Source organism: Schistocerca nitens, chromosome 8, assembly GCF_023898315.1.
Source record: "Schistocerca nitens isolate TAMUIC-IGC-003100 chromosome 8, iqSchNite1.1, whole genome shotgun sequence".
NCBI classification, from domain to species: Eukaryota; Metazoa; Arthropoda; class Insecta; order Orthoptera; family Acrididae; genus Schistocerca; species Schistocerca nitens.
Window position 1 is genome coordinate 638,505,284 of NC_064621.1, and position 17,810 is coordinate 638,523,093.

General features: G+C 45.1%; 1 protein-coding gene across 5 annotated transcripts in view; it reads left to right on the forward strand.

Moving 5' to 3' along the window:
• Positions 1–17,810, forward strand: part of LOC126198482 (transducin-like enhancer protein 4) — a 510,722-nt gene that overhangs the window by 228,348 nt on the left and 264,564 nt on the right. For all 5 annotated transcript variants that reach the window (XM_049934844.1, XM_049934845.1, XM_049934846.1 and 2 more), the window contains one exon: positions 12,414–12,476. In XM_049934844.1, the coding sequence (XP_049790801.1) occupies positions 12,414–12,476 (63 nt within the window). The remainder of the gene's footprint in view (positions 1–12,413; positions 12,477–17,810) is intronic.

Consider the following 17,810-nt stretch of genomic DNA (forward strand, 5'->3'; position numbering starts at 1 on the left):
CTGTGTCTCGGACTTGCACTCGAACGTGGATCCTGGAACCAGAAAGTTTCATATCAGCGCACACCCTGCTGTACACTGAAGATTAGCGTGAAAATTCGCCGGCCATCTGTGTTAAGTTTTAGTTAGGATCCTACGAATTCCTTCGATATCTGCAGACACGCCTGCTGCAAACGCTGGAGCGACATACGATGATTGGTCACACAGCTCCTTGTTTGCTGTTTACCAACAGCTGCGCCATACGATCCTCCTAAATCTGGTCGAGAATCCCACCACTGGGGGCGCGTGCCGCGACTGCGAATCAGCTGACGAAATCGCCAGGCACGCATAAGCTTCTAATGTCACCGTTTCCGTACTCACGCCACTCTTTCTCGTACCGTCACGCAAATTGTGATCGCCCTTTGTCCATACCAGTACAAGACCCGCAAACATCCTCTGGCCTTCACTGTGTTGCTTACGAACAAGTGCCACAAAGTGTTCAATGCTGGGCATCATAATGACATTATTTGACAACCGTTACCAGCCTAGTTTTCGGAAAAGCTTGATAGAACTTGGGACGAAAAGCAGGCAGAGCTCCGCGTTCAGGTCCAGACAGCCCAGCCGCGACGGCCCGATCGGCCGCCGTGTCGTCCTCTGCCAGTGAGGTCATGCGAACTCAGTGTGGAAGGGAGTGGGGGCAGCACGCCGCACTCGCGGTCGTTGTTGCGGGATTCAGATTCCCTCGTGGTTTCCCTGAATGTAAGTTTCCTTTTAAATTTGGCTATAAGTCTATCTGTCGGTGTACTAACAATTCTGGTCTTGTGTTACTAGCTTCACCGAGGCGTTAAAAATTTTTTTCACCGATTTACCGAGTATGGCGCTCGCATGACGACTTAGACGTCTTTTTTAGGCGTTTAGAAATTGTAGCTTAAATATCTTACAGTAAAGATCTTAGCTTGTATTTGAAATTAGTATTCTGGTATGCTTGTTACCGCATGAGCGGTTAACCGAGCCATAAAAAACTGGAAAGAGGGAAAAAGTATGTAAAATGATGTTGTGCCTAGACTGCGCAGTTCCGTTAACTGTCCCCTTTCCTAGTCTTCCTAATATCTTCTAAACTTCGGTGTCTCAGGTGAAAAAAGTTCATTGCTGTATTGCTTTTACTGAAGATGTGTTTCAACAACACTGCAACTTCGTGTGACTTATCAATAAGTACCAATTGTCATCAGCTATATTTGTACGGCGACACAGTTCTGTAATGTACAAATCGCTTACTATCTGATTTCTGTTTTTTTTATGATATGATAATGAATTTACTCTCGAAATTAGTCCTCAAGTAATAAAAGAAATAATATTGCAACTGTGATGGCCCTCTTCAGCTCGTTGCATAATAAAAAAGTTTCCGAAATCGGTGATGGCGAATGCCGGCATCTTTCCTTAGGAAAGAAAACGCACCCTTTTTTCTCATCCGAGCTCTCCACGTGGATGGGTTGAACCTAATCTATATCTGACGGCGGATTTGACACGTGATATAAAAATGTGGCATGTGACGTCATGTATGTATTGATGTGTGTGTATGTGTGTACTTTATTTTTACTGTGTTTTATTAGTTATTTAACCGGAACACACATTGAAAGACGCCTCCTAATTGTAAAAGAAAATTACCAAGGCTGAAAAGAAGCTTCTACTAAATGACCAAGTAAATATGACTAGCCACTCACTCTTTACACTGGTTTGTCGTGTAATAGACAGTAATACCAAACACGATCACAAATTCAATTTCTCTCGCAAAGTAAATAAATGAAAATACACCCCCCCCCCAAACACACACACACACACACACACACACACACACACACACACACACACACACAGACAGAGAGAGAGACAGAGAGAGAGAGAGACAGAGAGAGGGGGGGGGGAGGGGGCGGACGATGACAATATTTATTTGGTTTTTGTGTTATTTTTTTAATGTGTAACCTGTGGTGGCTGATCGGTAGTGTAGTGTGAGACGTGACCGTTCGGTTGTGAGTTGGCGAAGCCAAGGAAGTTCATGCCTCGAGAACAGAAATAAATCATTTTACGGCACGAATTTTACCACATTGTATTTCGCGAGTGGTTTGTCCCCCCTCTTTCGTTGACGTCACGAGACGAAGGAGACCGGGGGGGAGGGGGCAGCAGTTTCAGGTTTCCACATCTTGTCGAACGCGAGGTTATTAAAGATGAAGAGGAGAAATACTGATCTTCCTCCAGTGCTTCGTTTCGTTGCACAGTGCAGACCCTACGAGCAGCGGCAGTAAGAGGAGAGAGATGCGGGCGTCTGTTTGCGGTCAGTGTTTCGCGTTTCGGCCGCGTGGCGGCGTGGCGGCGCTCGTTTGCTCTGCAGCGCTGCCGGCCGCTGTTCGCCTGCCGCCTCCGAGAGGAGAGCGCCGAACAAACAGGAAGGCGGCCTGTGCGCTGACGCCGTCCGACGTCACGCAGTTCCAGTCGACGTGATGGCCAGAAGATTCTAAATCAGAGTACTCGTTCACGGTGTATTACCTTGCATGAGCCGTACAATTTCCTATAGCGTGCACATCTGGATAGGATGGAACACCAGACCTCCGCGCCTACGATTGTTCAGCTTGCATGTGAAGGTCATGCCTGCACTTTGTAGCGCGTGCAGCTACCACTGACATCAGTTATACACGCTTTACTGCCAGGTAGAGAATACTCCGGCATTCACTAGCTCCGGGTAATAGTCTTAGGTGTCGTTTATAAAGCGGTACTTCTGCCAAAGCTGAATACTATACACTCTCTTACTGATGTTACTCACTGGACAAGGGAAACGGTTACTTCAGTTCTGCGCCGTGAGTTTTTACTCGTTGCTGTCACGCTGTACCGCCGCAAAGGAGACCAGTCATTCTCTGCCTCTTGTCAATCCTCTCTTAAGTATCTACATGCTCTGTGTGTGTGTGTGTGTGTGTGTGTGTGTGTGTGTGTGTGTGTGTCCGCCTCCGTAGCGTAGCGGTGGCGTTACCGTCTACCACGCAAGGGGGCCCGGGTTCGATTCCCGGCAGGGGACTGGGTGTTGTGTGTCAATTACCATTATTGACAAGCAAGTTGCCGAAGTGGCGTCAGCTAAAAAGACTTGCAATACGGCGGCCGAACCCCGAAGGGGATATTCCATCCAATAAATGCCATACGATCATTCACATGCTGTGTGATGCCGAAATTCTCAACAAAATCACAGCAGCGAATGGACCATATTTAGACGAGCGGACAAATGCTGGAGCAAAAAAAAGGCTGATGTTCTCCTGTTTTAAAAGACTCTGGGTGAAAACAGGGGTACCGAGCTGCCACATCCTACCGTCCTCAGCACTGAAATTTTCCCAAAACATCTGGAATGTGAACATACTAGAGTTCTTTTTAAAACGCAACTCAAAAGTTTCGCTCCCACAAGGTCCCCTGACTGTAACTCACACCCACTCGCCCATCCACTTCCACTCGCTCATTCTCAATCATTCACTCAACCCAACTCATTGTCATTGCCTCTGCGTGTCTCCGTCTGTCACTACCTCCTGTGTCACAGCCACATCTGACCTACTGGTCTCTCCTCTCACTCTCATTGTCTCCCTCTTGCTATCTCATTCCTTCCTTCCCACTGCCCCCCCTCTCTCTCTCTCTTTCTCTCTTCCTCCCACCCTTCCTCCCTCCCTCCACCCCTCTCCCTGCCACCCTTGTTGTCATTGTCATATACTTTCTCAGTATCACTGGCTCTCACCCCAATTCCTGTCTCCCCCGCACTGTCTCCTTCACTGTTTTCCTAGCACTGTTCTGTCACTGTCAACGATATTCCACTGCTGCCTCACTATCATTGCCTCCGTCGCTGTTACGGTACCACAATCAGTGTATTATATTTTTTTTCTTACTTTTCCATCTCTTTCCCACTCCCACTGCCACTGTCGCCTTCGCTCTCAGCATATAAAAGCGCGAGTATGTTCGCATGTGCTAAGGAAGGTAGAACGAGGCAGTCTTTTAAAACAGGAGTATATTACAGAATATTTATTTTTTGTTTGTAATCCTGAGTTGCTGTAGTAACAGCAGTAGTAGTAGTAACGTGCGTGTTACTGTATTCAAGCCGCCTTCTCCCTCTGTGATTTCTACTCCCCTCACTTCCATTAGTATATTAACTATTCTTTGATACCTGCCAATCTGTTTCTTTTATGTACAAGTTGTGCCTTCTGTTTGCTTCCTTCTTTATTCGATGCAGTTCTTCTACGTTAGTTGCTAGGTCTAGCCGTCTAATCTTTAGCATTCTCGTATACCATCAAATTTCAGAAACTTCTATTCCCTTATTCCTCGTACACATTGTCGTCAAGGTTTCACTTTGATACATGCAGCATTGACATACACCTCTTGCTTATTTATTATAAATCAGCTATTCGGAATCAGTGCCTCACGCAATCCACAATTAGCTTAACTTTTCGAGGAACTTCGCGGCGGAATAGGAGTGGTGAGCCACGAGCAAACTCTTTAAATTTCGATTTGAAGCCGTAAATTACTGTTAAGATTTTCGAAGTCTTTCGGTGTCTCATTGAAAATGGATGCAGCACAACACTGCACACGCTGCTGCACCAGTGCTGTAACAGAATGAAACAGGTACAGCCGCACTTACGTCATTTTGTACGGCTACCAGTTTCGGAGCGTCAGTGCACCATCTTCAGCCCTTAGCTTACGATAAAGGGGGAATCGCCATCCGTGTACAAGATGCATTGATGGCAGCATACTGGTTTACGCAAACTACCTGTAATTGTGATGTTTCTCCGAGCAGAGTCAAGGGAGAGGGATCCAAATGCGAATCGGATTTCTGCCTAGTGTTAACTGACTAATGAACAGGGGTCGATTACAAGTTTCGCGAACTTGACCACTTATTGCCCGAACCGCCCTTTTCTTCGCCAAAAATACCCTTTGAGAATGGAAAGAGTCACTCCAAAATATAAAACCGTACGTTGTAAGCGAATGAAAATAAGGAAAGGAGACTACTTTTCGAGTCGAACAGTAATTTAGTTCAGATACTGTTCTAATATTAAATATGACAGCATTAAGTGAAATGGCTCTGAGCACTATGGGACTCAACTGCTGTGGTCATCAGTCCCCTAGAACTTAGAACTACTTAAACCTAACTAACCTAAGGACAGCACACAACACCCAGCCATCACGAGGCAGAGAAAATCCCTGACCCCGCCGGGAATCGAACCCGGGAACCCGGGCGTGGGAAGCGAGAACGCTACCGCACGACCACGAGATGCGGGCACACAGCATTAAGTCTCGGAACAAGATCCTTAACGTGGGCTTTCCAGATGGTTTAGTGTCTGAACAGTCGGAAATTTGAACTCATTAATTATAAGTCCATTATTTGTAATTAGAACGTCAGGTTTTGGTGAATTGTGTTAGAAACTGTAAAAACTGAGTCTCTGATTTAGCCTTCGTTTATTTTCTATAAGACACGAATTTGTATTTAGAACTTGGAAGGTTACACTACAAAGCGAGTGTCGACCGCTCAATTTACAGGCGGTAAACTTCGTGTCCTAAACCAAAGTGGATTCTAAGCGAGCCGGTTTGGAATTCGCGTCTGCACCGTCGAAATCCGTGCTCGTTTCCTCGAGGGAATGCCACGTTTGTTCCCTTCCCCTGGTTGCCGTGTAATTTAGCGCGCGCTCGATCGTTGGGACCGGTGGTGTTGACTGAAGGTTAATGGGGAATAGGTTGGAGGATGGCGAGTCTGTACAAAAGTGCGGCGGCGCGACCGTGTGTGGAGGCGAAGACCGCGGCAGTAAGCAGTAGGGGCGGGGCTGCAGCGACCCCACCCTGTCCTGTCCCCTTCTGCTCGCCTCGCCTCGCTAATCAGACGCGCCGCTTCTTGCCTGCGAGCCGCGTCTGTCTGCCTGCCTGCCTGTCTCTGTGCGTGTGTGTGCCGAGTGGCGAAGCGCCCTTTGACGCGACGGCAAACACGGACGCCGCTGCGGCCGACATATCGCCGCAAATATTTACCTGCTGGCCAAGTCTGGCGGGGCTCCAATATTTGTCGCCGCGACCCGGCTGCCGGCCCCTCGCACGCACCGACACGCGCGCTGCGTGCCGCGTGCGTGCGCCGGAAGTCGCCGGCCACTAGCTGCTACCGTCGCCCCGGCGACGCCCGCCGCGGCTTTTAAATATGCAGAGCGCGAGGCGAGGGCGTGTCCGCCCACACCCTGTGTGTGTGTGTGTGTGTGTGTGTGTGTGTGTGTGTGTGTGTGTGTCGGCGAGTCTGCAGTAAAATAAATATTTTAAAAAAACTACGGAAATTTAACAGCGCTACATGTCATACCCAGCGTTATCTTAATGTGCTGAATGTATACGTTAGCCTTCTCTCTATCGGCGGATGCTGCCATCTTAGCAAACTTAGCAGGGGACAGCCTGCCGGATGACATAGTACTCCACTCCAGGACTTCACAAACTTTTCCTTTGACGGAACGCTTTGAGAAGCCTGGTGCTTTGATGGAACACCTTGCTCGTTCTGAAGGTTAATAAAATTTGAAAAAGGAGAAAAACATTATTTCGTTCTGTGATTACTTCAGTTTTACAGAAATTACGATAAAATTAAAAACTATTAGTATCCTCAAAATATCGAAAAGAAAAATGCTGTGTTACTAATAGCTTTTGGTGGAACACGTACTCAGTTCCCCTGGAACACGAGCGTCACGCGGAACGCAGTTTGGGAAACCCTGCGCTAGGCGCCTGCTGCCGAGACTCACACATCACATTTCAATCGATGTACCGGAGGAAGCAATATTTGTTTGGTACTTTGCCCGCATCTCGTGGTCGTGCGGTAGCGTTCTCGCTTCCCACGCCCGGGTTCCCGGGTTCGATTCCCGGCGGGGTCAGGGATTTTCTCTGCCTCGTGATGGCTGGGTGTTGTGTGACGTCCTTAGGTTAGTTAGGTTTAAGTAGTTCTAAGTTCTAGGGGACTGATGACCATAGATGTTAAGTCCCATAGTGCTCAGAGCCATTTTGTTTGGTACTTTAGACTGTGGCATTTCGTGACAACGCTTGTCGCAGCCAAATAAATTCCTTGTTCAGAGTGTAACACCCCCACCCTTGTTTTTTTAGTAACGTGTTAACAGATAAAGTCGCAGAACACAATAAAACATAACTCGGTGGCTAATACAAATTCCTCATACTCCTTTAAACAGCCTACGCTAGTGTCTAACACGATGCTTATAGCTTTTGTACTTTTTGCATCGTGTCAGTTGTCATCCTGCCATAATATACCATTCGTATGTATCTGCAAAGTGCCTGTACCATCTAGTCTTCTGTTTCCAACGCAGGTTACCGCACTGGACTCGCATTCGTGAGGACAACGGTTCAAACCCACGCCCGGCCATCCGGATTTAGGTTTCGGTGACTTCCCTAAATCGCTTCAGGCAAATGCTGGGATGGTTTCTTGAAAAAGGCACGGCCGACTTCCTTCCCCTCCACCCAAATCAGCCAATTCCTAATTACTTTCTTACTGTGTTCTTATTCACCCGAAGAAGCAGTATTCTAAGCTTGGTAGTATTTGTAGTGACATTTAAATCGCGGACTGACAGGAGACGCAACAATGAATGTAGCAAACGACTGCAAATTTTTCAACGATCTGGTATTAAGCTGTTTGCACAGTTTTGAGACTCACTGTAATAAGAGCTCGTACTCAGCCCGTAAGAAATAAAAAAAATGGTTCAAATGGCTCTGAGCACGATGGGACTCAACTGCTGAGGTCATTAGTCACCTAGAACTTAGAACTAATTAAACCTAACTAACCTAAGGACATCACAAACATCCATGCCCGAGGCAGGATTCGAACCTGCGACCGTAGCGGTCTTGCGGTTCCAGACTGCAGCGCCTTTAACCGCACGGCCACTTCAGCCGGCCCGTAAGAAATACTACGAAGCCAAGTGGATCTGAAAAGAAGGAAAAAATGCGAATTATACATTCTCCGTGTTGTCTACCAACTTACAGCGACTGGAGAATCTGCAACCAGTTACTCAAACGCTACATGGAAACGTGCATCTTTCATGTTCCTCTCATAATTTGTCGCCCTCTACTTACATCAGCTTCTTAGATGGGTATTAGCTTCTCCAAATTTGAAACTATAAAATCAGACCCAGCAGTACAAGTCGCTCTGTCATGTTACCTGCAACGTACAAGCGAGGTACTGAACACTTTGATCTCAGTAACAGCGTGAGTGGGTATTGACAGGCAACCGTGCAACTTCCTACGCCACACACTGTAATCAGAAACGTACTTTATTACATCGACCCAGACCAGGCGTATTTAATGAGGTTAGGTAAGTAGACTGCTTCCAAGTTCATAATTAGAGAGTCAGCGAAGAGAACACGGATCCAAAACTCCTGGAAGTCCCCGATTATAGCCGCGAGAATTGTTAGATTTGAGTGTCCCCTGCGTAATTAATGTAATTGGCGCACGAGTCATGTCTGTCACCCTCGCTGTATCTTGCCTAGACACCAACTCCGGACCTACCGAAAATCCAAAATTAGTTATTGTAAGCGCTAAACTTCTCTTCTGTCACATTATTCAGTTTTTACAGTGAGCAAGAAGGAAAGGAAAGCATGATATATTTGGGGAAGTAATTAAACTGAAAAAAGGGAAAGTTCTACAATGGACTACAAAAGTTTATGGAATAGTGCCTCGAAAGAACATAACTAAAAGTAACACAAGGGTGATTAAGAGTTATACAAGTGAATCAGATGACAGTGAGACAGTTATATAAGAAAATATGCACCGAATCCAGTAGAAGAGTTTTGCTCTTTGTGGAACAAAATAATTGACGATGGTACAGATCAAGACAATAGAAAACGCTCACTGGCAGTAGTGTGACAGGATTTTAGAAAGAGAGAAATGTTTAAAAATGTATGTCTTACGAAGTCTTCTGGAATAATTTGTCGGGAGTGTAGCTTTATATTGCGCAGAAACCTCAACGATAAATAGTGCAGAGTAGAAGAAAATAGCTTTTGAAGTAGGGGAAATAAGGTGGGTAGTTCAGATAAACAAAGAAAAGGCTCTGAATCGAACTGGGCAAGAAGGAATTTTACGCCAAGACCCGACTTAAAGAAGGGACAGGTTGATAGGACAGGTACTGAAGCAGCGAGCAATCGCCAGTTTGGGAAGGGGCGGTAGGGTTTGAAGACAACGAGTTGGTTCAAGTGGATGGTAGGTTGCAGTTTTTATGCAGAGCTGAAGAGACTAGGACAGGATAGACTAATTGGGAGAACTGAGTTGGACTAGTCTTCCCACTGAAGATGTTAGCAAGTGGTATCTGTGATCGTTTCTGATATTCTTATCCTCGGCAACTAGCGACACTCCGGTATCACCTTATCGCGTGTGAAGGCAAGCCACTATAAATCTGGAATGTCTCCGCTTTTCCCCCTTTGCAAAGCGAAGTGGGTATGAAGACGTACGTACGCACTGCCGTGGCGGGCGGGTTCCGCTCGGCGACCAGTCTGTGTGTCCCGCTCGCTGTCACGTGTCCGCTCCCAGGAGCCAGATGCCAGAGGAGGCGGCGGCGGCGGCGGGCGCCGTGTGAAGCGGGATGGCGTTTTAAATATGCAGCCGGCACGGCGCGGTGTTACGCTTTGTAGGTGGCCGTTCAAACTTTAATCCGGCCTCTAAATGCGCTGAATATATAAATTAGCCCTGCGCGGCGTCGCTTCGCGGTCGATACCCGAGGTCGCGGCCGGCACGCAACCCCGGGCCCCGTCTGTTTTTGTTCCTCGCCTCTCTGTGAATAACAAGTAGACAGACCTGGCTTCCCAGCCGTCCTCCGCGGCCGTGTTCGGGCGGAGGCGGGAATATTTTACTCGCTACCCTCCCTCCGTTGCCGACTTCGGTGCCGAGCGGACTACATGCTGCCACCAGTCGATTGCGCGCCGCACTGGTCTCCAGGTTTCGGTAATGAACACACTATTTCAGCCGACATGTAGCTAAGTGCCACTCTGTGGCTTTAGCTGTCCTGCTGCTAACAGATTCAAGTTAGGGCAGAGCCACTTGGTAGCCACACATGATTAAATCTCTCTCTCTCTCTCTCTCTCTCTCTCTCTCTCTCTCTCTCTCTCACACACACACACACACACACACACACACACACACACACACACACACACACATTCAGACTGACATGGGCTACATATTTCTTAAACAACAAATGTACAGGTCTTGTGTGAAAACAGACTCGGGTAAAGAAAATCCTGTGCTGTACTCTTTTGTGGAAGTGTGCGGTTTTGTTTCCTTTCTCAGAGTCAGACAAAGCCTTTCCTCCATGCTTATTGGTTCTCATTATATGCATTTTAAAAAAAAAAAGTATACAGAACAATACGTAATTTTGTTTTCTTCCTCGCAGTTGGATAGAAAAGTTTTGTATATGGCTCATCGGCTTATGATTAGAACAGTACTGCAGAATACGAATTTTCAGTAACAATAACGAGGCTCAAGATCGGAGGAGAAGAGAGACGGGGGCAGGAGTAGTGGGTGGAGGGGAGGAGGAAAAGAGAGAGAGAGAGAGAGAGAGAGAGAGAGAGAGAGAGAGGGGGGGGGGGGGGCGGAGGAGGGTGTGCACAGAGAGGAGGGGAAAGAAATAAGGATGTATATCCAATTTCCATACAAATTTAAAAATAGCGAAGTATTGCCGGGTTTCATACTACCAACTACAATGAGAAAATTTTCGGCACTCTTAAGCCTGAAAGCTATGTTTCAAAGAATCTTTTTCTTCTGTCTTGAAGTCCTTGTGTGGGGGAAGGCGTAGCGGCTCCTGTCTCCCTCCTCCAGGTTCAGCACTGATTCAGGGTAAAGTTATGGATCGTGCATGAGACAGTATACTGTGGTTGAGAGAGTGCTTTTAAGCGTTAGAGTGCAATTTTTAGCCGGTGAAAGTCCCCCATCCGAATCGTCTTACGAGAGAACAGTCCGCACCTAATGTCGGAACATCGCTCTGTGACACATGTGTATAACAAGAAATAACAGATTACTTGGGTGGGGTCATCACTTTGCTGATAAGGGGGAAAAAATCGTTTGGCCTGCAAGAAAAGCTAGTTCTGCCTTCTTTACTAAAAGCTGATAGTAAAAAGAAAAGAAACCTGCTGGGAGATGGAAACAGTGCCATGCCGGTAGTTAAACCCGGAACCTTCGCCTTTCCGCACGCAATTGCTCTACGTAAGAAAGACTCGAGCCAGTCTTCAGACCTTTACTTCTGTCAGTACCTCATCATCAACTTCACAGAAGTTGCTGGACTAGCACTCCTGGAGGAAAGGATATTACAAACAAACATCTGTGACATCTTCGGGATTGTTTTCAGAATGAGTGTTTTTTAGGAGTAAGGAACTTCACTTCAGTGTGAAAACTTTGAGTAACAAGATTTTCAAAATGGTGAACGGCGTCGAAGGTCTTTTCGTAATTTATGTGCGCGGTGACTTTGCGTTTCGGGGTAATTATTTCATATTATAAATTACAAGATGTACTACGAACTCATGCCTCCTAAACTTTTTGATCACAGATTTAAATACGTACGTCTACTCTGTCAGTAGCAATCACGATATACCGATGACTGCGTTGTAACGTTATGAAGATTGGTTTAATACATATTTAGTCTGCATTAAAAATAATCGTCCCACTACAATACAAAGATGGGCTGATATGACTTCGCTGTAAACTGTTTATGTTCTGTGGTATGATTTACTTCGTTTTCAGCTTACAAGGCTATCATTACTCTTTATACCGTAGAACATTGATGGCCAACCTGGTCGTTACCGACCAGTAGCGCTTGTTCCAGCTGTCATGTTGGACGGCAGGCGGTAAGGATTATACAAACATTTTCATCAGGTTTTCATAAAATTTTGACACAAAGTGTTTGGTAAGTACGTACGGTGTTGTTGTATGCTTTAACTTGCTGTAACTCTCCTTTATATATTTTGTTAAGTAAAGGTACGTGCCTACTTTATAGGTCGTCTTTACTGTGGAACCGGAGGACGGTTAGAAAATTTTACTACTTCGAACGGAGATACAAAAGTGAACGATAGGTAAAAAAGGTTGATTACCCCTGCAATAGAACGTCCACAATGTAGTACTTTTCATTTTTTATTTGAGAAAAAATTCGTGTAAACAATGCCTAGTGTTCGGTGCGTGTTATAGTACGGCTAATAAATGCTTGGTAGGGGAGAATACTTTCTTTGAAAAAGAAAGATCCATCCTGGTACTATTATACGGTAAAAGAAAACGTTAATGCTGAGAGACAGCGCTGCGCCTCGTTTCTTGGTAGTGCCTGCATCCAATTTTGAAGTGTGGGGTTGGGTTCAACCTTGCGTTGCGCGCCTACATTTGGACTGGAAGCGCTTCTCCACCACGACTTCTTTTGCTTTTTGTTCCAGACGGAGATTTCCAAGAGACTGAACGCCATCATCGCGCAAATCCTGCCCTTCCTGTCACAAGAGGTGAGTACTACGCACGCCGCGCCGAGTGAAATATCCCGCGTCCAGAGCAACTGCAGTTAAATTTGCTCCCACCCCGACACACTGATTGATTTTGTTTCGCTATACATTAGCTGCACTCGCAGTGCCTCTGCGTGACACAATTAAAATTACTCTCAAATTAATAGGTTTAAATCGTAGATTGTATACAGCTCTGCCGGGATTATGATTTACAATACATTTTCACTTTAAACTAATTATTCTTTTTGTTGCAAATTAGAAAATCAGTTTTGTTTGTATAATGTTACACAAAATGGCCTTTATCGCTTGTAACTGATTTACATTTCGCTGCAGATTTATTGCTAATTACCGACATTATATTATGCAGCACTTTTAAAAAAAGTGATACTAACTCACGTCACGTGGAAAAATGCTTTGCACTTTTTTATCGTTCTGCGTTTATTAACGCTATTAAAGCACATTGGCTTTGAAATTATAATGGGAAAAAAGCAAAAAGCTGTAACTATTTTTTTTACAAGGAATGTTTGAGACGTGCTGTGTCTGTTATTTACACGGAAACTTGATTTGTGTTTAAGGAAGTTAAACGAGACATTACTACCAAATAAAAGTCCGTGTGAGCAAGTTCGGGAGTTCAGACTGCTTCACTGTGCACATTAGTATTCTTCTTTCCTCAGTAACGCACTTAGAATTACGGTGCCGTATCGGAGGTGAGAGTTTTGTTTCCTAAAATATCTCCGTAATTACCAAATACAGATTTTGTCATAACCTGTCCTCAGCTGCGGCACAATCAATTCAGACAATAACACCTAAATGAAAGAAAAAACATTTCATTCCACCTATAAAGGAAAACACAAGTAGAACCCAAGGAAAGAATAGCCGCTTCACTGCTTCCCATACACCAGAGATGCGAACACAAGCCCCGCATCTGGACGGCCATTAACATTATTATTCTCGTACTTGCTTAAATCACTGTCGTCGAATAAAGATGATGAGTCTTTCACTAAGTCCTGTTAATTCTTTCTCCTGGATATTATTCTTTAATGATTCGCTGCCGAGGGCGTTGAAACCACTGATAACATTTTTTAAAGTTTTGCATTCTTGTTCCCATTACCTTTCCTTTTTTCACTACCGGGATATTTGTGTAACTCATCAACCTTCATTTGACTGTCAACAAGCTTTGTATGTCTGACATTTTTATTTATACGCTACTTTTCTTTTCTCTGATACTAATCATCTGTATTACCGTTCCAAGAAGTAAGGATTGCTGTCGACAAGGGATCTCAGATCGATTCCATATTCCTAGATATCCAGAAGGCTTTTGATACCGTTGCTCACAAGCGACTATTAATCAAATTGCGTGCACATGGAGTATCGTCTCAGTTGTGTGACTCGATTAGTGATTTCCTCTGAGAGAGGTCACAGTTCAAAAAAATTGTTCAAATGGCTCTGAGCACTATGCGACTTAACATCTGAGGTCATCAGTCCCCTAGAACTTAGAACTACTTAAACCTAACTAACCTAAGGACATCACACACATCCATGCCCGAGGCAGGATTCGAACCTGCGACCCTAGCGGTCGCGCGGTTCGGTCACAGTTCGTAGTGATAGACGGTAAATCATCGAGTAGAACAGAAGTGATATCTGGCGTTCCGCAAGATAGTGTCTTAGGCCCTCTGCTGTTCCTGATTTATATAAATGATCTAGGTGATAATCTGAGCAACCCCCTTAGACTGTTTGCAGATGGTGCTGTAATTTACCGTCTAGTAAAATCATCAGACGACCAATTCCAATTACAAAGTGATCTAGAGAGAATTTATGTATGGTGCGAAAGTGGCAATTGGCAGTAAACAAAGAAAAGTGCGAGGTCATCCACTAAAGAAATCCGATAAATTTTGGGAATACGATAAATCGCACAAATCTAACGGCTGTCAATTCGACTAAATACCTAGGAATTACAATTACGAGCAACTTAAATTGGAAAGACCACATAGATAATATTGTGGGGAAGGCGAAACAGCCGGCACATAGATAATATTGTGGGGAAGGCGAAACAGCCGGCCGATGTGGCCGTGCGGTTCTAGGCGCTTCAGTCTGGAACCGCGTGACCGTTACGGTCGCAGGTTCGAATCCTGCCTCGGGCATGGATGTGTGTGATGTCCTTAGGTTAGTTAGGTTTAATTAGTTCTAAGTTCTAGGCGACTGATGACCTCAGAAGTTAAGTCGCATAGTGGTCAGAGCCATTTGAACCATTTGAAGGCGAAACAAATACAGTGCTTTGTTGTCAGAACACTTAGAAGATGCGACAAAGCCACTAAAGAGACAACCTATATTACACTTGTCCGTCCTCTGCTGGAATACTGCTGCGCGGTGTGGGATCTCTACCAGCTAGGGTTGGCCGGAGGACATCGAAAAAGTGCAAAGAAGGCAGCCCGTGTCGTGTTGTCGCGCAATAGGGGCGAGAATGTCACTCATATGATGCGCGAGTTGGGGTGGCAGTCACTGAAACAAAGGCGGTTTTCTTTGCGGCGAGATCTATTTTCGAAATTTCAATCGCCAACTTTCTCTTCCGAATGCGAAAATATTTTGTTGACGCCCACCTACGTAGGGAGAAATGAACATCATAATAAAATTAGAAAAATCAGAGCTCGAACGGAAAGATTTAGGTGTTCCTTTTTCCCACGCCCCATTCGAGAGTGGAATGGTAGAGTAGTAGTATGAAAATGGTTCGGTGAACCCTCTGCCAGGCACTTAAGTGTGATTTGCAGAGTAACCATGTAGATGTAGAACGTAGGTGCAAGGCGTGTATTTTGTATTAGAGCAGTGTATAGTATGTACCAGTATTCTGCTTGACCTGTGGCCAAATATTCAGTGTTACTCTCGTTCATGACTCGATCACACACCCACGGACTTGTTTTCATAATATTAAAACGTTTATTCTTCTTTCCCGTAAGGAATCTTCCAGACACTAAGACGTATGTGAGTATTTATGAACTGTGCGTTCGCGGGGGTGGGGTGGGAGGAGGTGCGGTTGCACTTGTAGTGCATTTTACAGGTTAACGATTAACAACAGCTGCGCAGAGTTGATCCGGGAAGTTGAAAGTTGCCACGACGTGAGAACGCTGTACGTGCCCAGAGAACGGTGGCATAACATACTTGTAAGTCGCGTCGAGTCGTGCCTTAAAAAAGCGTTCGCTCTCGGTCTTTCCTGTCGAGGTAGTGCGTCGTGGAAACAGCGTCTTCGTTTTCTGCTTGATATATAGTAGAAACTACGTATACTCTCGCTGAGGAAGGAATTCCAGCATCCAGTAACTATTTATGACATCGAATGTGTTACGCTTCACCAGTTCAGATTATTACATGAGACTAGCAGCAGGTCTGATACTTGTTTTTAACACTCGTATTTTATTTCTTCCCCCTCATAAGCGTGGCAACCGAACTATTAACACAGTTGCATCTGTCATAAACCTGAGATTACAGAAAAATTTACTGTCGGATACGAACCTTCAAGATATCTTTTATTTTTGAAACCACATACGCATTTCATTTAAAGAGGCTATGACAGCTATTAATACGTAATAGCCATTACGATGTCATTGGCCAAAGCATTCTTTGGACAGAGGCTTTTCCTTTCTGGAATGGTTTCTGCTTGTATAGGTTGTGTAGAGCCTCCTCCGATGTTATCTTTTCTCCCACAAGTTTACCGTTCAGCATTTCCTCCCACTGTAGTTTTCTTCGGTTCGCATCATGATTCACCTGGTTCCTCCATCTTGTTCGTGGTCTTCCAGTTGGTCCTAGAAGAGCTTCTTATCTCGTTCTTTTTAAGTGATCAAACTATTTCAAGCCTTTTCTCTCCGTAGTTTCTTTTAGGGAATTGATCTAAAGGGTATTTCGTATTGCTCGATTCTTTACCCTGTCCTTTCTCGTTCTACCCAGGATACCTCGTAGGAAACGCGTCTCTGATCGCTGGTAATCTGCGCAATTCTGTCTTTGTCCTTGGTCAACATTGTGATCCGTAAGTCAAAATGTGTAATAATATGACTTTCAAATCGTTATCTTTGCTTACTTCGATATTTTGCAATTCCTGATTACGTCCGTTAGAAAGACGCAACCCCTTAGTCCACGTCGTGGGAGACGGGCAATGGCACGAAGTAGGGATGTCCTGTAGCTGTGAAGTACTTCGGGAAAAGAGAGAGAGAGAGAGAGAGAGAGAGGGGGGAGGGGGAAATCCCTTTGCTTTTAAGCGTGCAATACTTTAACATTCATTGTGAAATCATTAACGCTTTTATTACTGTGTAGACGTCTACTAATATACGAATAGCATCTTTTTATTTATTTAAAGTGGTCATGATACGTGTCAGTCTATTTCTTAACAAATACGTATCGTGAACGCAAATGTTGCTACTAGTCGATTTAAATGTTGATGTAACGCGAGGGGTGGGAGGGATATTCACGTACCCTATTTTTACTTTGTATGAAAACTTTTGAAAGTCCTGGGTAAAGATCTTTGCTAAGTCAGTTTTTTATTTAGTCAAGTTGGTTGATGACTTTATTTGCGTAGTCCTGCATTCTCACTCGTTTGCCTTTACTGGCTACGTGTAGCAGTCACACCCTCTGGGTACAATTGTGTACACTGACTTTTACTGCTGCGTCTTAGCTGCAAGAGAAGTACTTTTTCCCCTATGGAAACCTGAGGTAGACACCTTTTCAATATCCGCAAGAAGTGCTGCCAACTTTTGGGCATCACTGCGAAAATATCAGCAAGTCAGAGCGGCAGTGCGCAGCATCCCGTAACCACCAGAATACACGGATGTGATTGGCTCGCTGTATTCTGCTGTATAATTGAATATTGTTATTTTGCACCGTCATTATTGAATTATCATTTTACTGTATATTATAATACATAATATTTCGTAATTAGTCCATAAAATGAAGCCAAGTGTACGATGTATGTTTCGGAAACTGGTACATGTTTTTTTTATAAAAATCATTAAAAAACTAGTAAGAGCATTACCACATAAGTAAAAAGTTTTGCTTTCTCCAGAAGAGATTAAAGTCGGACAGGTTAAAGACAGCTGCGGTAGCGCGGCCCGCTATCCGCAGAGGCCGTGCCGTGCTTCGTGTGCTGGCGTCAGTCGCCTGTTTACCCGCCGGACCCGGCTGAGAAGCACTTTGTCGCAGACGGTGGAGAACAGCACAAAAAGCGTGTGTCCGGCCGCTGTTTACCTGTCCTGGCTTTTGTGCCGGAGCTGCCGTGTCGCATTAGGCGGCGCCGAGCACGCGCCGGCAGAGGCCCCACCCGCTCTGTCGGGGTCGCCAGAAGAACCCGACCACTTGCCT